This window comes from Peromyscus maniculatus, chromosome 7 (assembly GCF_049852395.1).
Source record: "Peromyscus maniculatus bairdii isolate BWxNUB_F1_BW_parent chromosome 7, HU_Pman_BW_mat_3.1, whole genome shotgun sequence".
Lineage (NCBI taxonomy): Eukaryota > Metazoa > Chordata > Mammalia > Rodentia > Cricetidae > Peromyscus > Peromyscus maniculatus.
Window position 1 is genome coordinate 57918295 of NC_134858.1, and position 22958 is coordinate 57941252.

At 41.8% G+C, this 22958-nt stretch overlaps 1 protein-coding gene across 8 annotated transcripts in view; it reads right to left on the bottom strand.

Moving 5' to 3' along the window:
* Lrrc49 (leucine rich repeat containing 49) overlaps positions 1 to 22958 on the bottom strand; it is a 113984-nt gene that overhangs the window by 62242 nt on the left and 28784 nt on the right. For 7 of the 8 annotated variants that reach the window (XM_042281062.2, XM_006971465.4, XM_006971463.4 and 4 more), the window contains one exon: positions 13137 to 13198. Coding sequence is in view for 5 of the 8 variants with exons in the window: in XM_006971465.4 (XP_006971527.1) it covers positions 13137 to 13198 (62 nt within the window). In the remaining 3 variants the exon portion in view is untranslated. Of the gene's footprint in view, positions 1 to 13136; positions 13199 to 13318; positions 13414 to 22958 lie in introns of those variants that run through there. The other variant, XM_042281060.2, reaches the window with a different exon arrangement.

Here is a 22958-nt window from a genome sequence, read left to right on the forward strand (position 1 = left end):
TGGATGGGCCCGGCAGCGGTAGCAAGTGGAGGTAGGTAGACCCGCGGTGGCAGCCAGGAGAGACATACAGGCCTGTTGGCCTCCCGCAGAGGCAGACAGACCCAGCGGCAGCTGACAGGGACATACGGGCCCGGCGGCCGAGACAGGTGGACATAGGTGGGCCTGTGGTGGCAGGCCACAGGGGTGGACAGGCCCGGGGACGGAGAGGGGCGGACGCAGCTTGGAACGGGGGCGCCCCTGGCCCCAACACCTGGGGAAGAGGCTATCTCCGTGGGTCGGAACCAGGGCGAGTCTGGGCACTCTGTCTGGGGACAGCCCGGGGCCCAACTGCTGATCCTGTGAAACCCAACAACTTGGAGGTGTTGGTGAGACTACCCTGCTCAGCTGAAACCCATCTGGGAGAGGATTCAGATGCCTACAGTTTGAAGTCTGAAGAAACAAGATCAGCTGAGGAGTTGACAAATGAACAAAACGTGATCTGGGAACACAGAAGAAGACGCTACCCAGCCACTAAACCAGATCACCAGAATCATAAGTATATAATTCACAGACTGAAATCAGCTGTCCCTGAAGAAACAGCCCAATAGCACCAATTTAACCAAGAACCCCTACTAAACCAAGACTAAAAATTAGAACAAGAGAGGCACTCTCAGACACAGATACCACCTGCACCGCACAGAGGAAAAGATGAGTAGACGCCAGTGCAAAAATACAGGCAACAACATAAAGACCTATATGGCAACATCAGAACCTAGTAATTCTACACCTGAAAGACCTAAACATACCATGACAGAAGAAACAGAAGAAATCAACCCTAAAAATGACTTTAAGAAGATGATAGAGGCCCTTAAAGAAGAAATAAAACATTCCCTCAATGAGGAAATAAAAACTTTCCTTAAAGAGGAAATGAAAAACTACCTTAAAGAGGAAATAAAAACTTTCCTTAAAGTGGAAATGAAAAACTCTCCTAAAGAGGAAATAAAAATTTCCCTTAAAGAGGAAATGAAAAACTCCATTAAAGAGGAAATAAAAAACTCCCTTAAAGAAATGGAAGAAAAAACGAACAAAAAATGGGAAAAAATCAAATCAAGCCAAGAAAAAGCAATTAAACAGATGAAAGAAACATTCCAAGATCTGAAAAATGAATTTGAGACAATAAAGAAAACACATGCTGAGGGAATGCTGGAAATAGAAATCCTGACAAAACGAACAGGAACTACAGAAACAAGCATAACCAACCGATTGCAAGAGATGGAACAGAGAATCTCTGACACTGAAGACACGATAGAGAAAATAGATTCGTCAGTCAAAGAAAACACTAAAGACAAAAATGTTGTAACACAAAACATCCAAGAAATTTGGGACACCATGAAAAGACCAAACCTAAGAATAATAGGGATAGAAGAAGGAGAAGAATACCAACTCAAAGGCACAGAAAATATATTCAACAAAATCATAGAAGAAAACTTTCCTAATCTAAAGAAAGAAATACCTATGAAGATACAAGAAGCTTACAGAACACCGAATAAGCTGGATCCAAAAAAAAAAAGTCCCCTCGCCACATAATAATCAAAACACTAAACACACAGAACAAAGAAAAAATATTAAGAGCCGCAAAGGAAAAAGACCAAGTAACATATAAAGGTAAACCCATCAGAATAACACCAGACTACTCAATAGAGACTATGAAAGCTAGAAGATCATGGACAAATCTCATGCAGACACTAAGAGACCACGGATGCCAACCCAGACTATTATACCGAGCAAAACTCTTAATCACCATAGGCAGAGTAAACAAAATATTCCAGGATAAAACCAGATTTAATCAATACCTGTCTACAAACCCAGCCCTACAGAAAGCACTAGAAGGGAAAATTCAACCCAAAGAAGCTAAACACATCCATGAAAAATCAAGCAATAGATAATCCCACACCAACATACACCACAGAAGAAACAAGCTGGTGTAGCTATCCTAATATATAGAGAAAAAGGATGTTTCAAAAGAGAAAAGTCTTGTGGCAATGCCTCAGTGGTCCAGGTAACTACCAGAACTCGGAAAAGTTGGTTGAACTTGGGATTGACTGGGAGGCCAAAGATTTAAAAAGCAGAAGATTCTCTCAAGACACAAGTTGTGTGATAATAGTGTGTTTTGTGTGTGTGTGAATGAGAATTTGTAAATGTTGAATTCTAGGCTTCGACAATCATTGTCAATGCAGATTAAGTTGCAAGTATTTATGTTTTAAAACTTAAATTATAAAGCTAGTTACGTCTTTCTAACAACTAGTTTTAATGTTTATGAGCATATTTTACCTACATTACCTTTTCAGGATGTTGAGAAAGATGCATCACAAGCACAGGCTGGAGGCTGGGAGCTAGATGGTTTTGAGGAAGAGGTCTTGGTGGACTCTTTCATAGAGCAAAGGGAAGCAATGCCTTCTGGGAAATGAGCTAAGTTTTAATCTAGTCTTTAAGATTAGAAGTCAAAAACAAAAATATTAAGGAAAGGAAAACCTAATTGATCTTTGAAGTATTGTTATGTGGAATTGAGTGGGACTTTTGAGGCCTTTCTTCCAGAAAACAAGGACTTGGTTGTCAGGCCTATATTAGGCCTAAACCTTGGTGTCATGTAGTTGTACTTCAATCATTTCAATGGAAAGTGTCTTAGTGATTGGAACTTCTAGTGCAGTTTGGAGTTCTTCCATTTGAAAAATGTGATATTTGCATGGGATTGTTTGAATCTTGTTTTCTAGTCCCTCCCCATCACCACCCTCATAGTCTGAAGGTAGATTTTTCTCTTGATAAAGGAACAAAAAAGGTGAACATCTTGTTTGTAAATAGGTATCTAGTAACTAGTGGTAAACTTGAAATGGTAGAATTCTTTAAAGCCGAATTCTAGGTAGCCTTAAGAAAATGTATCTTAATTATTTTTGAACCTGTATTCACCTTGTTTTTTTTCAAATATCTTAAGTTATATTTTCTTTTTCAGAGCTGCTTCTTATTTGGGGCTACTTTTTTTTTTTTAATTGAGGCGTAATTCATAAAAGGGTATATTGTTTTGATGAGACTTTTTACAACTGTGGCTGGATGTCTTTCTTTAGTCTTCCAAGAAGGGCCATTTTACTTTTTTAGAGTTACTTTTTAAAGTCATGAGGTCAACAACTTGGACTACTATGCATGTAAGTGCTAATGCAAATTAAAGCCCAAGTTGACCTCCAGCAGCAGTTCATTCTATGTTGACAGTGAGAGAACACTTTGCCTGTTAGGATACTGTTACTCGTGGACTGAAATGCTGAAGAAACCCCTCCCCCTATTTTGTTTTTTGCAAAAATCAAGGTATATTCTAGGGTTTCCTGGTTGACCTCAACAGATAAACTGAGATGATAGTCTTAGTTCAGAAATGATCTGAATGTAGATTTACAGTCTACGTGTACAGCTGACTAAGTGAGATTGCTTTCACAGTTCTGCATGTATCCCATCGGCTCCCCATTAGTCACTGAACTCTTAAAACTGGTATTGTAACATTATCACAATGTTTTGCGCCAATTTTATAAACTTTACAGTGCAATATGTATTCCTTTTCTGAGGCAAACCAAAGGTATATTTTTCAAGGTTCTGCTGCTATCAGCAGCGTTGATGGAGGATTCTTTATACATTTGTAATAGATAGAAATGAACCAGAAAAAAAGAAGAAAAAAGTGGTGGAGGAAAAGGTGAACACTGTAAGAATACTCAAAAGTGCTGAGAGTTGCAAACGCCAAGAATGGCTTTGCATAGTAAATGGAATAGAACAGCTCTGAACTATAGCTTACTTTTCCTGGTTTGGTCTGACAGAATGATTGAATGCTTTTGTACAAAAATCAGAGCCTTAAAAACAAGGATTTGGTGAGATTGTAAAATGGTGTGTCACTTTGGCAAAACAGTTTGGTGGTTGGTCAAAATGCAAAACATTGTTACTCTGTTACTCAACAATTCTACCCTTAGGAATAAATCCTCAAACTACTGAAAATGTGCACCTATGAAACATGTACATGAAGGTTTACAGCAGTGTGTTGCTAATAGTAAAAAAGTTAAAACAACTCAAATAGCTATCAAATACTGGAGAGAAATAAAATGTGGCTTATTCATACAATAGAATATTATTAAGACATAAAAATGAATGAGAAACTGACAGATTAAATGACTTTGGTGAACCTTCATAATTTCATTTGTAGATCTTTCCATTTCTAATTTATAAATATATTTGGGGTTATAAATTATAAAAGTACTGCCTCCTGTCCAAAAAAAAAAAAAAAATGTTAATTCAAGCCAGCATGGTGGCACATACCTATAATCCTAACACTAAACAATTTGATTACACAGCAACTTCAAGACTAGCCTACACTACATAGCAAGAGCCTCTTTCTAAGTAAACAACTATACATACATTTATGCTAATTCATTGCCATGAATAGCTATCAACCTCTCAACTTCTTAAGTGTGAACACAGCCTGATGCAAGGTGTGTGAACAGGCAGCAACCAGGACTTTTGCCTAATTTTAGTTTAAGAGGGCTTCTTTTGAGAAAAAAATAACTCAATTATTTGAACTCATGAAAATGAACCTTTATAACTAAAATAAAAGGAGCTAGAAAATTCATGGTGACTTCAAAATCATATGTGTTTATTTATAAGCTGGTTGAGAAGGCTCAAAAAATCTTCAACCAACTAACAATACCTACAGAAGAAAGGCAGTCTCTGAACTGAAAACACAGCTGTGGAATGATTCACCTCCACATTTTCTCCAGAGGAGCTGGACGGTCAGTACACCACATACCACTACTCCAGATGCCTTACTACAGCCCAGGGCAACATCTTTATGTACAGTTAAGACATGACAAAAGTATAGGACAATACAATAAGGCATATAGTAATGATAAGGCAAACAACGTAAAGATGTACATTAGATTTCTGTGCCTCTCTCCTTCAGTGACCACATAAGGGAATGAAGAAGCATGGTGGAAGTCCCCAGATTCTCCACTCTTTTTTTCTTTCTTTCTTTCTTTCTTTCTTTCTTTCTTTCTTTCTTTCTTTCTTTCTTTCTTTCTTTCTTTCTTTCTCTCTCTCTCTCTCTCTCTCTCTCTCTCTCTCTCTCTCTCTCTCTTTCTCTCTTTCTTTCTTTCTTCCCCCCATCTCTCTCCCTCCCTCTTTTTCTTCTGTATCTGCTTCATGAACTCTGACTCTTCAATAAATTGCAAGGCTTACAAACACTGTCCTCAGAAAACACCATTTCTGATAGTTGCTGAGGCCAAAAAGAGGAAAATCACAGTGCAAGAGGAAGCTGCTGTAAGGAAAAGCCATTGGACCATACACTCAACTTCTCAACAGCCCATTCAAACTAGACAGCTACATTTTGGGGTCACTTGATTTTCAGGGCTCCCCAGTAACTCAAAGAATGAACCTCTATCCTCTCATCATGTCATTTAAATACTTTTCTTAGCAGTCAGCTCTGTACACAATTTAGTGAATTAGAAGACACAATGTAAATACATTCTGTTAATAGTTCAAAGAGAACCTCACCCAAGTTATACTTGTACAAGATACAAAAAGACTCAGGAGACACACAAAGAAGCTGACTTCTGGTGCTCATTCATCTATAGAAACACAATGTTACACCACAAGGTTCTAGGAGTTTGGCAGTGATGTTAGTAGACATAACAGAGGGAAATCTTGTACTTGCTTAGTATGTACAGGTCCTGAGCTCCATCTCCAGCAAAACACACACACACACACACACACACACACACACACACACACACACACACACACACGGAGGAATAGGAGAAAGAAGAAATCATTAATGGTTATAATTCTCTTTAAGAAAAAGTATTTGTGTGTGTGTGTGTGTGTGTGTGTGTGTGTGTGTGTGTGTGTGTGTGTGTGTTTATGGGTATTTTTGCCTGCATGTATGTGTGTATACCACATGCATGCCTGGTGCCTGCAGAAGATAGAAAAGGGTGTTGGATTCCCTGTAACTGAAGTGACAGATGGTTGCGAGCCACCATGTGGTTTCTGGGAGTTGAACCAGAGTCTTCTGGAAGAGCAGCCAGTGCTCTTAACTGGATGCTGTCTCTCCAGCCACATCAGACTCTTTCTAACAGCACTGCTTCCTCAAAAAAGCAAAATAGAAGCCAAGATTAAAAGTTTCAATGTCAGGGTCTGGGAGATGGCTCAGAAAGGCACCTGCCACCAAACCTGGTTCCCCTGAATTCAGTCCCCAAGAGCACATGGTGGAAAGAGAAAACCAATCCAACAAGTTGTCCTCTGACTTCCTCATGGGTGCTGGAGCACATGCCCCTGCCCAATAATTAATAAATAAATAAATAAATAAATAAATAAATAAATAAATAAATAAATAAACAAATAAATGTTCTTAAAAAAAAGATAAGGACCGCACTGAAAATGCTGTGATTGTTTTGAAAAAGCTGAGCTAAAGAGGTGGCTCAGTGGTTAAGAGCTTCAAATGCTCTTGCAAAAGATCCAAGTTCAGTTCCCAGCACCCATCTTATGTGGCTCACAACTCCTTGCAACTCCAGTTCCAGGAGATCTGATGCCTTCTTCTGGCCCCTAAGGGTACCTACATGAATGTAGCATACACATACATACATACAGACATACATACACACACACACACACACACACACACACACACACACACACACACACACGAATAAAAGTATTTTTTTAAGTTTCAATGGCAGAGTGCGGTGGCTTACATATGTATTCCCAGGACTTCGAATGATGAGGCAGGGGATTGCTGTAAATTCAGTAAGGCCCTGTCTTAAAAAGCCAATTAAAAAAATCACAAAACAAACAAAAAGTTTCAGTAAAATTCAGAGAAAGCTGAATCCAAAGCATTATCTGTAGTGGGTCGCCATTCCAGCTTTGATCTGGAAGTTCCAACCCCCACTGAGGCTTCAGTAACTGTCATGCCTACAAGGCCGGGCCATGAGAGGACCCTGAAGACCCGAGATATGGATGGGCCAGCTCTCTTGGTTCCTGGACCCTGGACGCTGGTGGTAGACCGAGCAGAGTTCTCCAGAGAACACCACCGGACTGTGCTACACCTTTCCCGGACCCTGTAATCTATCCCTTCACTTATAAGTTACCCCACAAAATAAACCTCCCTTTTAACTACGTGGAGTGGCCTTTATAATTTCACCAATAATTATCCTTATAAGGAAAAAAGGTTTGCAAAGTACATCCTTGCAGAGAATAATGTTTCATCACCCATGCAGTTTAGGAATTCCAGTACATGGGAACACTAAAAGGCAACATTATATTTTCCTTATTTTTTTTTTTATAAATGCTTCACAGCCATTGTTCCTGAATAGATATAGCTCAAAGCAGACCCTGTCCTTGATAGGCTCCACTGCATAACCAAAAGCCTTCATTTCTGTAGGATTTTCTCGTATCTAGAAGTTCTGGCAGCAGCCTTATTGACAAATCAATACATCAGCCTAGAAGCCTGAAACATCTGCCATGAGAACATGACTGATTTCAGCTTTAAATCTCGCAGGTCCAGACAGCAAACAGAATCGAAATGACCTAGCAACAGCATGACATGACCAAGGTCACAGCAGAACTGGACCCTCTACTGGAGGAGGTAGAGCCTGATTGCAACTGTCTACACAGTTGAATTTCATACAAAGAGCATGCTAGGTGCTGGGGACGAGGAAATAATGGGCAGCACACACATACTCCTTTGTCACTGTCCAGTTCACAGTCTAGCAGGGAATAATTTAAAATCAGAGTACAAGCCTCACAAACTTCAACAGCAATACAGCTAGCTCAGGAGGCTCTCAGAACACAGCAGTTCTCAAACCTTCAAACCAAACTCAGAGTGAGAGATTTCCACATTTCCATTATAAACCAATGTACACAGTTCTAGAATTCTCTCTCTCTCTCTCTCTCTCTCTCTCTCTCTCTCTCTCTCTCTCTCTCTCTCTCTCTCTCACACACACACACACACACACACACACACACACACACACATCCACTCACAAACAAAAGAAAAATTCCATGAAACAGCATTTTCCTCACAGTGTAGGGTGCACTCTGGTATTTTCTCTTCTCTTATTTTCCTGGTCCTGAGGCACTAAGCTGGTTATAGCATCCCTGGATATGTTCTGACTTGTGGTTGTAAGACACAGGTATAATTATTTATTTTACCAATGAGTTCTTGAACTGCGTTAAAACAGAATGGGGGGAGGTTATGAAAATGGAATCTGCAAAAAGTAACTCCAAATGCTGCATTTAGCATGTGAACTCTTGGTGTCATTTAATCTGAGCAGTATAGGATGATCTGGTTATTCTGATACGGAGAAGAAATGAAAAGGTAATTGCCAAAGGTGAAGGCAGACACAAAGACTGAGCAGAGGTATAGGGTGTCTTTAAGGAGGCTAGGTGGAACAAAATGTTGAGGGGGTGGGGTTGGGGGAGGGGAATGAGAACCAGAAGGTAGGTGTGGCCTCTTCTCCAAGTTCCCTCCTCTGGTGTGTCTCAAGAATCCATGAGTGTTCAGACTTAGGAAGGAAATTCTGACATGTAGCAACATAGATGAACCTTGAGCATATTATGCTATGTAAAATGGGCTGCATATAAAAATACAAACATTGTAGGATTTCATTCCTGTGAAGGATCCCCCTGCAGCAATCAAATTCAGAGACAGAAAGTAGAATGGAGGTCACTAGTAGCTGAGGGTAGGGAGTAATGCAGACTTATTTAGTGAGTAGACAGCTCTAGGTTTGCAAGATAAAAGAGCCCTTGAGACTGGCTGCAAAACAACATGGACACACCCCACACTACTGATATTCACATTCTAAAAACAGCATTACATTGCAAGAGTCATCATCGGAGCCTCAGGAGATTGCTTAGAACAGCGACAGCAAGTTCTGGGAGCAGACATGAGTAGGTCGTCCGGGCAAGCAGAAGGGCTGGAGAGAATATACTATCTGAACTGAGCTCAGGAAACAGAGGTCAAGGGAAGGGTTCTAGGTATATTCTGAGGGTGGAGGTCACCAGGGCAAGGTTATAGGTACATCCTTATGGCCAAGGTCTCCAGGGCAAGGTTGTAGTAGGTATGTCCTTATGGCGGGTCACCAGGGCAGGGTTAGTATTTTCTGATGGCTGAGGTCACCAGGGCAGGGTTCTAGTTATGTCCTGAGGTCACCAGGGCAGGGTTCTAGTTATGTCCTGAGGTTACAAGGGCAGGGTTCTAGGTATGTTCTGATGGCCGAGGTCAATAGGAATCCTCTACTCTCAAGAGGCAAGTTTCCTTCCTGTATGAGCACATCATCCCAAAGAAAGTCCAACTACAGATCAGATATGCTCCCTTGGGACAGCATCCTCCACATACAGAGCTCCTGAATTTACCATCTGCATTCACACAGCCTTTAAAAAAGCTTGTGTTGAATAAATAAATTGTCTTAGTCATTGTCTTATTGCTTTGAAGAGATGCCATGACCATAGCAACTCTTATAAAAGAAAACATTTAATTAGGGCTTGCTTATATTCAGAGGTTTAGTCCATTGTCATCATGATGAGAAGCACAGCTGTATGCAGGCAGACACAGTGCTGGAGAAGTCCCTGAGAGCTCTATATCCAGATCGGCAGGCAGGAGGAAGAGAGCCTGGCTTGGGGTTCTGAAACCCCAAAGGCCAACCCCAGTGACACACTTCCTCCAACAAGGCCACACCCAGCCCAACAAAGCCACACCTCCTAATGTCACACCCTAAGCATTCATATATATGAGCCTATGAGGGCCATTCTTTTTGTTTGTTTGTTTGTTTGTTTGTTTGTTTTGTTTTTGTTTTTCGATACAGCGTTTCTCTGTAGCTTTGGAGCCTGTCCTGGAACTCACTCTGTAGCCCAGGCTGGCCTCAAACTCACAGAGATCGAGAGTGCCGGGATTAAAGGCGTGTGCCACCACCACCTGGCAAAAGCTTTTTCTTTTTTTTAAATTGGGAGCTGAGGACCGAACCCAGGGCCTTGCGCTTGCTAGGCAAGCACTCTACCACTGAGCCCAATCCCCAACCCCCGAGGGCCATTCTTATTCAAACCACCACATAAATCTATCTCTGAATTCCATAGTGAAATCTCACTTTGGAACTTTCTGTGTTTCCACAAGGTGTTTAAGTGTTGATGTAAATGAATCATTAAGAATCCAACAACTTAGCCGGGCCGTGGTGGCGCACGCCTTTAATCCCAGCACTCGGGAGGCAGAGCCAGGCGGATCTCTGTGAGTTCGAGGCTAGCCTGGGCTACCAAGTGAGTTCTAGGAAAGGCGCAAAGCTACACAAGAGAAACCCTGTCTCGAAAAACCAAAAAAAAAAAAAAAAGAATCCAACAACTTGGTGAAAACCTAAGAAGTCCTACAATAGAAAGGGTCAATAGACTTTTTCCTCTAAACGGCCATGTGCTGGATATTTTCATTTGCCAGACGCAGTCGGCATCTCTACAGGGAGCACTAGAAGCTCCTATGATACGTGCTTTAGCATTGCTTCTTCCCTCCGTGACCTCTGCTATCCAGGAGCACTGGACTGTAAAGCCTGGCAACTCCATTCACCAGAACATGGAGTCCAGAAATGCACTGAGTTATCACTGAAGGTGATCTCTAGTGGTCTGTAGCATAGCTAACTGACATACATGCATCTTAAGTAAAGTTTACACAAGTGTTTTCAAGGCTTGCTCTCCAAGAGATTTTTTTTCCCCAGACCCAGTGTATGCACCCATGATACAGAACCTCTGGGCCATAGATATCAACGCAGAGTAATAGATCATGATATAAAACCTCTGGGCATAGATAACAACACAGAGTAATAGATCATGATACAGAACCTCTGGGCCATAGATATCAACACAGAACAACAGATAATGATACAAAACCTCTGGGCAGAGATATCAACACAGAGCACAGATCATGATACAAAACCTCTGGGCATAGATATCAACACAGAGCACAGATCATGATACAAAACCTCTGGGCATAGATATCAACACAGCACAACATACAATACAAAACCTCTGGGCCATAGATAACAACAACACAGAGCAACAGATCATGATACGGAACCTCTGGGCATAGATAACAACACAGAGTAATAGATCATGACACAGAACCTCTGGGCCATAGATATCAATACAGAGCAACAGATCATGATATAAAACCTCTCAACACAGAGTAATAGATCATGATACAGAACCTCTGGGCATAGATAACAACACAGAGCAACAGATCATGAAACAGAACCTCTGGGCCATAGATAATAACACAGAGTAATAGATCATGACACAGAACCTCTGGGCCATAGATATATCAACACAGAGCAACAGATCATGATACAGAACCTCTGGGCATAGATATCAACACAGAGCATCAGATCCACTCCGCCCCCAACACAGATCAGGTGGAAACACTAAGCAAATCTAAAGCTTAGCCCATGGAGAAACACAGAGAAAGCAGTCACAGGGAGAACAAAAGCCTTGAAATGTTGCCTCACTTATTTCTCAGTTTCTTAGAAAAACATGCTTTTTCAGAAAAAAAAAAAATCCCATTAATCTTATTTTTCTGGCTGGGTGAACCTCCCTTCTGGATTTTGAAAGAAAGTTCTCTAGTATATAAGCAACCAAAGCCAACTCTTTACAAGCCCAAAGTTTTGGAGTTCAGAGAGCTGGTGCCCTGGGGCCTGGGAGTAGCATAATCTATGTATAAGCAAATACATATCTCCTCAGTTGCTCACACAAACAAGAAGAAACAAGTTCACCGCAGACTGGGGAAATCTAAGGGTTTGCAGCAGCTTAAACAGTGACTATGGTCCTTAGAGGAGTGATCGAGACCCCTTTGGGTTGCATACCAGATATTTACACTATAATTCATAACAGTAGCAAAACTGCAGTTATGAAGTAGCAGTGAAAATATTTTATGGTTGGGGTCCCCACAACATGAGGGACTGTATTAAAGGGTCGCAGCATTAGGAAGGTTGAGAACCACTGTGCTAGAGCTTTGACAGTCTTTAGACAGAAATCCCCTGAAGAAAACCAATGCTGACAAAAAACTTTTATAGACACACACACACACACACACACACACACACACACACACACACACACACACACACACAGCAGAGGGCAGCTAGAAAAGTACATGCAGACAGAGAGGGACACTGAAAGTCTTCAGAAAACTTTCAAGCTTTTCTATGGAGGAGGAGGAAGATTGCAGGGCATTTCCTCTGAAACAGCATCTCTCTAAAGTGCTCACCCTCTTCAGGATAGGGAGATGAGGTTAAACTGGGGGTGAGGGGTGAACAGAAAGAGGCACAGAGCACACACAGAACTCCATGGTTTCTAGTCCTCAGAAGCAGAGACCTAGAGTCCAGGAAGAGTGTGCTTTTAAACTTAATGATTCCCCTTGCTCAAATTCAAGTCCAGAGACCAGCCTTGAAGAGAAACTAAGAAGTGGAGAAGTCAAGCCCCAACAAAGATGGAGGGAAGGAGAAGAAAGACTAGGGAAGTGCGAGGTCTTTCTGCACTGGACAGTCGGCCTCTGCCTCTGTTTCAGTTCTGTAAGCTCCCACACTCACACCGAACAAGACATCATGATATAAGGACAAGGATGGCAAGCAAACTGTGTGCGCTCATATGTTCTAATAATTCTCTTAGCAGATTCACTCAAAGCAGAATCACTTGGAAGGCTGGCACGGCCTAATTCCCATGCAGCTCAGTGACAAATATAGCCTGCTTTACTAAAACTGCTCAGTGGCTGTACGGATTGCAGATGATAATTTATGAAAGAAACTAATTCGATTGACTAAGGCAGCGGCTGTCAGACAAAGGCCGGCAAATCCACACTGACAGCTCAGGCAGCCCACCAGCACACTACAGAAAGGCCATGCTCTGCTAATTGCATCATCTTTAACAACAGAGGCAGAAGACACAAGCGCTTCCTTTTCCCAACAAAGAACTTTGTCACGGGCGGTCCTCCCATTTTCAAATGGAAAATCTTTCAGGACAGTCAAACTCTCCGCCGGCATTGACTATCTCAAAGCAGGAGAGCCCACACAGACAAGTTATCTATTAATGACGAGTTGGGAGTTCCCACATACCTAGATATATTGTTGAAGCTGAGAAAGAGGCGTTGGAGGCAGGGCAAATTATCCACATCTCTCTAGAAGAAAACAGAAAGCAAAAAATTTATCAGTTGAAGGAAAGAAATACTGTATTAATATGCTTTCCTGTTCAGCTGCTGGAAGACATTCATGCTCCCCCGCCCGCAACCTCGCTACACCGTTCATTTCTAGTGGACTCGGAGATCCATTCTTCTCTGCTGCAGAGCGAGTGGGAGGGTTTGAGCACATCCGCAGAACAGGCTGCACCAGCGCTAGCAAGGTAAAAAGCAGTGGAGGAGCAGGAACACTGCGGCAGCGGCGGCGGCGGCGAGCCTCCTTAGGCGTGCTTTCGGGAAGGATGCCAGGTTGCTACTTCAGCATTTACTGTAGCATAGCGGGGTGATCAGGGCTTGTTCAAAGTCACTTTTCAAAGGGAGACATTCAAAAGCTTTCCAAACAATGGAACAAATTTCAAAGTGATTTGCCTCATTATTCTCAAACTGTTGGAAACAGACCATCCAGTTATAAAGACCCAATACAGGAACAATCGCCCCTAAACTAAAAGCAGATCATAGTGTCACTGGAGGGCATGATAAGGTCAGCTCCTGATCTAGGGATAAACTGAAGGTTTAGACTGTATACTCACACATGTGCTAAAAGCATTTCTGTAGTATTTTCAAAAGTTGCCCTTAGTCAATACTGAAATATTTAGGCTCAGATGACTAAAAAACAATTACAAAATAAACACACCCAATTTCATTAGGAAAAAAACAAACAAAGGAGCTTCCGAAAAGCATGACTAACTAGAGGCATGGACTCCGCAGAGGAAGTGCGGCAATTTGACTTAGTCCAGAGAAGGAGCGGCTGAGGCTGCTGTAGGTACAGGGCGGGGGTGGCCGGCAGGATGGCCACACAGCCCCGGAGGCTGAGCCAGGGCATCCCGGACTTCACGCTCGGACACTTCCCATGTAAATGTTTCATTTCCAGTACAGCATCTTCCTTCTATAGTAACTATCATTCTCAAACCTCCCTGGAAACCCTGATTCACAAAGGTGAGGCGTGGTGTCTAGACTTTGCCATGGTCAAGGTATGAGTCTATAGAAAACAGGACGACAGACTAACCACCCCCACACCCCGCCCCAGCCCAGTTGTGAGTGATGAACCCTGTAAACCGGCAAACTGTAAGCCACTTCTTTCTGACTTCCCCACACTGGAGGAGGAGTGCAGATTTCACTCCAGGACCCTGTTCCCTCAGGAAATGGCTGCTGCTTCTTCTCTCTCCAGAAACAAAGTCAAGGCTGACCTGAAAGCCCTCTCTCTGGTCTCTTATTCCCAATTCCTCCTGAGCTCCATCTGAGGTACTTCTGGGCAAGAGCACTGCTGGCCCCCTGCTGGGGGGGCACACACACTGCTGGTCCCCAGCTGGGAGGGGGGGGAGGGCACACACACTGCTGGTCCCCGGCTGGGGGGAGGAGGGCACACACACTGCTGGCTCCTGGCCGGGGGGTGGGGTGGGGGTGGGGGGGTGGGGAGGGAGGGGAGGATACACACACCGCTGGCCCCCGGCTGGGGGGGACACACACACTGCTGGCTCCCGGCTGCGGGGGGGAGGACACACACACCGCTGGCCCCTGGCTGGGGGGGGAGGACACACACACACCGCTGGCCCCCGGCTGGGGGGGCACACACACCGCTGACTGCTGGCTGGGGAGGGCACACACACACACACTCGCACACGGGCCCGGGCTGGGGATGGAGGCAGTGGCCTGCATCTATCTCCTGAGTCAGAGCACACTTTTACAGACTACAGTCTCATGGTCTCTCCCATGCCACAGGCAAAGCTGACACACTCCTTTCAAGACATGATTGTTTTACAATTAAAGTACAAACTCAAATTATTTTTAGGGACATATTAAGTTCTTTTTGACAAAATTGTAATGCTTCTGTATTTATCTTCTTTTACGAAATCAATTTTAGCAGAAGTCTACCAATTTTTCAAAATCATTAACAGTCATTTCTTGATAGTTATAAAAAATATAAAAAAATGAAAACTAAAAATCCCAATTTAGTTTACATACATCTCAATAACCACTTCTGTAGCTAGCCTTTCCAGGACTTCAAAAAGCAGAATAATTTCCTACAATATTTTTGTTGTCCCAAATTTAACATCAAGGGAAAAATAATTATTTTTTAATTTTCCTAAAGATTTTAAGATATATTTTCAAAACAAAATTCTACCATTACAACAGATAAAACATCTGTCATATCAATCAATTATCTAAACATGAGTTTCTTATAGAAAAGATGTTAAAAAGTACTAAAATATGGCCCTTCTAACGGAAGCTCTGTAAGACCCAACTAGTAGGATTCACCACCCAGAGAGGCAAAGAGGAACCCAGTCATGCCCACATGGCAGGGGCCGAGGGCAATCGAACGCAGCCTCCCTCAGACAAGCAGAGGGTCCTGGGCAAGGCAGCTCCAGAGACAAATGGAACAGATCACCTGACCATTGAGAGAAAAGTTACTGCACTCGGGCAGCTTTGCTATTGACACCTGAATCCTCAACTAATAGGCAAATGAGCTAGTTCCAATGCCAGAAAACAAACACGCAGGCCAGACAACTGAGGTTCAACACAATGCTCCAAGACTAACTTTGAAAACCTCATGTGGCTGTGTTCAACAATCCAAATCCGTTCTATCACAAATGTATCAATTTTAATTGAGCATTTAAGGCCTACATTAAGGCCTTATTTTTATAGAGTAATTTTTAAATGTACCTATTTTATGTGTATGTGTTTTACCTTCATGTATGTCCACACACCAGGTGCATGCCTCATGCCCCTGGAGGCCAGGAAAAAGTGTTGCATCACTAAGCTAAAGTTACAGCCAGCTGTGAGCAGCTGTGGGTGCTGGGAAGCCAAGCCCAGTCCTCTAGCAGAGCAGCCAATGCTCTGAACCACAGAGCCATCCCTCCAGCCCCTGAAGGCCTGATTTTCTCTTTTTAAAGGTCTGTAGTTTTCTTTTTAAGATTTGTAGGTTTTGTTATTATTGTTTAAAGTTTATTTATTTTTTAGTTTTTTGAAATTTAAATGTCATTACAACATTTCCCCCTTCCCTTTCCTCACTTCAACACTTCCCATGGACCCCCTCAAATTCATGGCCTCTTTTTTTTGATTGTTGTTACATATGTATATTCTAAACACATAAAAACATAACCGACTCAGTTGCTCTAATATTACTTGTTTATATATGACTTCAGGGCTAACCATTTGGTATTGGATTTCCTGGGGTGGACTTCAATAAATATCTTGCCTTCACCTTCAGAAACCAGACCAAGACTACAATGAGGTAGCAGACTCTAAGCTGAGCTTTCCTAGTAAGTTATTCTGATGGTAGGACACAAATCCATCCATCTGCTTGGCACCAAACTATGATGTAAGTATTTTGGAATGACAGAGGAAGGAGCAAGGGGGTTAGAAGTCTGTAAGGATGCTCAAGCCTTATCTCTTTAAGGAAAAGCCAACAAATTCATTTTATTGTCACAGATTCAACAGTCCCATCATATCTCTTCTGGAGGTAACTATTTCACAGGCAGACAGACTATTCTAGAACAGCTAGAAAATTAATATATATAAGCATGAAAAGAAAATGTTCATACCTACAGAAATATTTACAGGTCACATTATTTATCTGCTCATCACCTTAAGTTTACTGCACTTGAAACATTACTGAAAATCGCATTAAACAGATTTCTAAAAGTATGATTTAAAGCATTTAACATCATTTCAAAATATAATCCTGTTAAAAATAAAGCTGAATAAATTTATGAACTCTGACTGATGAGGATTAGAATTCCTTTTTTTTCCAAAGAATGACTTTGCATATGAAGAACCTGTCTCCTCTGCTCAACACTGTTCTCCATATTCCCTTTGTAACAGAACTAGATGACTCAGCAATCTGCCTGTATAGAACATCTATTACTCGTGATTCAGCAATCTGCCTGTATAGAACATGTATTACTCATGACTCAGCAATCTGCCTGCATAGAGCATCTATTACTCATGACTCAGCAATCTGCCTGTATAGAATGTCTATTACTCATGACTCAGCAATCTGCCTGTATAGAACATCTATTACTCATGACTCAGCAATCTGCCTGCATAGAGCATCTATTACTCATGACTCAGCAATCTGCCTGTATAGAACATCTATTACTCATGACTCAGCAATCTGCCTGTATAGAATGTCTATTACTCATGACTCAGCAATCTGCCTGTATAGAATGTCTATTACTCATGACTCAGCAATCTGCCTGTATAGAATGTCTATTACTCACAACTCAGCAATCTGCCTGTATAGAATGTCTATTACTCATGACTCAGCAATCTGCCTGTATAGAATGTCTATTACTCATGACTCAGCAATCTGCCTGTATAGAACATCTATTACTCACAACTCAGCAATCTGCCTGTACAGACCGTCTATAACTCAGGCTATTCTTAGGGGCTCTTTCTATAGAGGAATAAGGAAGCAGCAAGGTGAAGACACAGGGTGTAGTAAGGCAGCAAACAGGACACAGAGGACTGGAAGAAAACCATCTTCACTCTTGTTTTCATTATAAAAATCAGGGTACAATATACATACATTTGGAAAGTGATAAGTGGGCTTATTGAGCATGTTTGAGAACAGGAAAGAGAAAACTATACTCCTTTTCATTAAAAGACTAAATTAATTCCAAACTACCTGTTACAGCCGGCACTCTGAAGCACAGACACACGTGTTATCCAAGGACAGTAACTACTAAGCCGTCATGTAGACCACTCTAACCACACGTTTCTTTAAATGACAATGAAAACAGCCAGGATCTGCTCAGGTTTCTGCAAGGTATTAATACTCTTACCTGCTTTTCTAGTTTCCTACTCTTTCTATGGCAATTGCTATCAATCAATCTAGCTCCATGCAGCTTTTCTGATCTGATTTTCATCTATATACTGTTGTAATTTCACCAAAGAAAACCTAAGGAGGCATTAAAACCCAGATTAGAAAGCAGGTGCTAACTAGGGAGAGTCCCACCCTACACTCTAGAAGCACTACTTAAACAGCTATGATTAAAAGGACTCAGCTCCGCCATGTCATAGTCAATGGTCTTCCTGTATTGAATGTGTACCTGAAATTTACATCACAAGCTAGATATAAAAAAATAAAATAAAATCAAAAATACCTAACGAAAGTGGAGCCTGATCTACACGCCTCTCAGCCTCCCAGCAAAACTGTCTGGAAGACACAAACTCAACCGGTTTCCCAGCCTTCCAACCATCCCAAACTACTAACTTCTACAGAAAAATCTAATGAGGAAGGATGCGCTGAAGTGCCAAGTCATCAAGTGAAGAAGTGCTAAGGCAGCGGAGGAGAGAGTAACCTCCGTGCAGACTGCAGACATCTACACCTGAAAATTACAGAGATGGAAGGAAAACACGGCACTGGAGGAGAGAGTAACCTCCGTGCAGACTGCAGACATCTACACCTAAAAATTACAGAGACGGAAGGAAAACACGGCACTGGAGGAGAGAGTAACCTCCGTGCAGACTGCAGACATCTACACCTAAAAATTACAGAGACGGAAGGAAAACACGGCACTGGGGTGAGCAAGCTTTAGAGACTATGGAAAACATGATGTACAACTTCTAGAAGGAAAAAAAAGACAATTACTGAAAACTCAACAGTTAAAAGACTGAAAATCAGATTAAATAAGAGTTGGGTTTTATTTTAAAGAATCAATTTCAAGGTAGAAGTAGAAAAGTAATAAGAAGGCAAAGATGCAACTGGGAGAAATTAGAATGATGGAAATAATTAAAGAGAGATTAAGAAATAAGCAATATAATAAGATGGCTTGCATCATATCCTGAGGGGTTTAGTAGAAAGAGAAAATTGAAGGCAATTTTTATGAAAATGCAGATACGGAATGTTCCCATAATTAATGAAAGACATGCAGATTCTGGAAACAAAGATACTAGATTTAATAAAAATTACCATTATTTTAAAATCTATGGAGCACCTAGAAAAAATGAAGATGGCGAATCCGTGATGGAGCAGTCTATCCCAGAGAAGTGTTAGCGGCAACTGAAGGAATCTGTGGGTTACTTCCCCACGCCCTTCATACAACATTCTCATGCACTAAAAGGACAATTATACAAAGCAAATGTACTGAAATTCCACAGCATCATAAACTATGATCCAGGAGAGAATGGCTGAGGCACAGTGCTAGGAAGAGAAGAGCAGGTCTAGAAAAATTCATGTCTAATTATCACTTACTTTGACAAACACAACAATTCAGTTTAGTGGGGACATAGGTCTTTTTAATAAAACATGGCCAAGAAAATAGATATCCATATGTGGATAAAATAAACTATCATCTACTATCTTATAGCACATAAAAAGTTAACTAAAGGTGGCGCGCACACACACACACACAGAAACAGACAGAGAGACCAACCGACTGACCAAAGGGTTAAATCTAGGACATCATATGACTTTTCACAGCAATAGTCTAGACCCATGCTTCATCGCAGATGACAGATGAGAAAGACACTCAGTGCCTTCCCCCATCAAGGAAATGCAAATCTAAAACAATCAGAAGGGCGTAAGTGAACTACACAGATGCTCAGTGCCAACTGTCTCTGATGAATTTAGCATTTCCAATAAAGTAAGTTTCTGATAAATTCAGACATTTACATGACATTCCTTTGTTTCTACCAAGAAGAAATATAGCTTTAGGCCCATTCAAATAAACAGATAAATATAACAAGACCATCCATAGTGACTTTATGCAGGTCAAAAGTAGAAAGAAGATTGGAAAACGAGCAAGCAAATGCTATGACAGCTTTTCTCCAATGAACTCCAACCCAGCAATTGACAAAATGGTGATAAACATAGCAAACTGATGACTATCAAAACATAGTAAATGCAGGGAAGAATCTATGTTTATATACTCATGTGCTACACAATGGCCTCACAGCTAATGACTAAACACACAGTATAATCTAGATGAGTGCAGGCCACACCACCCAGACTTACATGAAGTCTATATGTCAATCCAACAACAAAACCACCTAACACTACATTTCCAAGCATGCATCCCTGCTATGACATGCTATGTGGCTGTACACACTTTATGTAAAGTACAAATGTAGACAAAACCATCCAGAGACAGACATCAGAGTACCTTTGGGATAGGGACAGGACTGACTAGAAAAGGGATGCAGGAGAACTTTCTGGAACAATAGAAACATTTCAGACATCTTGTTCCGGTTGGCAGTTACATTAAAATAAAAACAAGTTGAATTATACAGCTAAGATGGTATATTTCATTGCATCTAGATTATAACTCAGCTAAGTTTAGAGGAAAGTCCTTGGCACTATGGGAACATGAAGGATGCAGTATGCTATGGAGGCTCCTTTCCTGTCTATAAGAATGGCCTCCAAGCAGTGACCACTCATTCTGTGTATCTGTGTAATGTGCAATGAATAAAGCAGAGCTGGAGAGAGTTCAGTGGGTAGGGCTGCTTGCCACCAAGCCTGATGACCTGGTGCTCTGAGACCAATATGATGTTAGGAGAGAGCTGACTCTTGCCAAATTGTTCTCTGGCCTCCACACCTATGCTGGGACACAACTCCCCCTCCCCTACCAGCCTGCAAAATGAGAACAGGAAAAATTCAATAAGTAAAGCAAAATACGGACTATTGACATGGCTCTTACTTTGAAACTTCCTTTATCCATTTCAGAGGGTTGCCCGGTTTCTCCTCCTTCCCACTGCACCATTTGGCAGGGCACAGGCAGCCTCTCTGAGCCAGGCTCAGTGATAGCATAGAACACAGCTCCATGAACTCGTGGCTACACTCCTTTTACTACATTTGGTTAATAGTAGATGGAAGTGCAGACAGTTTCTGCAGAACGTATCTATTCCACTAACACGCAGCTTAGGCTCTCAGTGCTCGAGTCCCACCCATCCCTTGGGAAGGCAGAGCAATGTTTCATTTGTGCAGAGCACTGGCCTGTCACTTTGGAGACTGGCTGGCTCAGTACGGGCTTGCCTGAAGTTCCATGGTCACTAGAGCACGCTCAGGAGCTTGGGGGAGGGCCAACACAGAAGGAACGCTGAGTTCTCGGCACAGCTCCTCAAAAACCGAACACAGTCTGAGAATTTGTATTTAAGCTGGAGAACACAGCCCCAAATGCTGCTTTTGAGTACTGTGTATATTTGGGTTGAAGATCTGAGGACACATACAACACATGCTTCTACAAAACTGCTCAGTAAAGTTGTAAGTAATCAAGAGCTCTAATACATAGTGAGGAAAGGAACAAGTTGTCAGGAAGAAATATCGATTTCAAAGTTTTATTTTCTAGAATATAACTTCAAAATATTAACCATGCTCTAGACAAATATTGATGACCTGCTAGGCAATATAACAAACTTCAAAGAACCAATCCACATTCATTGGACACAAAGCAATTAAATTAGAAAAGACAGCTATAATAAACTGAATAAGAAAATCATATATTTCAAAAATTAAAGATATAATCCAGGAGCTGGGGATGGGGCAGAAATACATATTGGGTGACCAAAATAAAAACAAGCAGGACAACAATTATCCTAAGATTAAGAGAAACTACCAAGACAGCGAAGACTGCCCAGTCAAAGTCAACATCACCCAGCCAACTTCCCAATTAACCTTCACCACGTGTCCAAGGAAGGCAATATCTTTACCTCATATCTGGAGATTCTAAGGAGGAAAGCAAAGCAGGAAATCAGAGGATATGCAAATGAGAGGCCCTTTGTAATCTCCTCTGGGGCATCACAGAAAGAGTGCCAGAAAAGGAAGAGGAAAAGGAATTGCAGGTCATCTCAAGTATTGTAGATATAAACATTACAAACAACCTCAGCAAATGCCTTCAGGACTGTGCACAAACTACAGGCCAGACTATGTAAGCAAGATGCTAAAATGACCTAAGGCTCTTGGAAATTATTTTGAAAGCTCTGTGGATTTAAGAATGGAATCTAATATGACCTATGTAGGAGTTACAGAAAATATTTTAATAAAATTCAATTATCATTCATAGTATAAACTTAAAGCAAATTAAAAATAGAAGACAATTTCTTAGGCTGGAGACGAGGTGAATTCTTGCCCTATGAGTCTGAATCCCCAGCCCACATGTAAAGAGCTGGCATGGGTGTACACATCCATATCTCTGTCTCAAGGCAATACAGTGGCTGTGCACATCCATATCTCTGTCTCAAGTCAATACAGTGGCTGCGCACATCTGGATTTCCTGTCTTGAGGTGACCAAGTGGCTGTGCACATCCATATCTCTTGTCTAGAGGCGATACAATGGCAGTGTTAAGTGCATGACGCTCCAAGTCCTGCCCTGCTCTGCGTGCACACATATGGGCTCAGCACCACACACTCACATGCATACAACAGTCACAGGTTCTTCAGGTTGATAAAAGGCAGCTAACGAACGTAGCTGGTGATACATTTTCTTTAAAACTGGCAACAATCCAAGACCTCCCTTGTACTCCGCTTCAGCCTAGTCTCAAGGCTCTTCTAGCTCAGTCAAACACAGAGTCATCACATTCAGCGTCCGGTAAGGACCCTTTACCTGATGGCACCTTCGACATGTCCGCACATGACAGAGGGCAACAGGCTCCTCCAAGCCTCTGCTACAAAGGAATTCATTTGATTTGCCTCCTCACTCCTTTCTCCCCTGCCTCTCCAGCCTTCCACACTGGTGACAAGGTCTCCAAACATTCAAACACACAG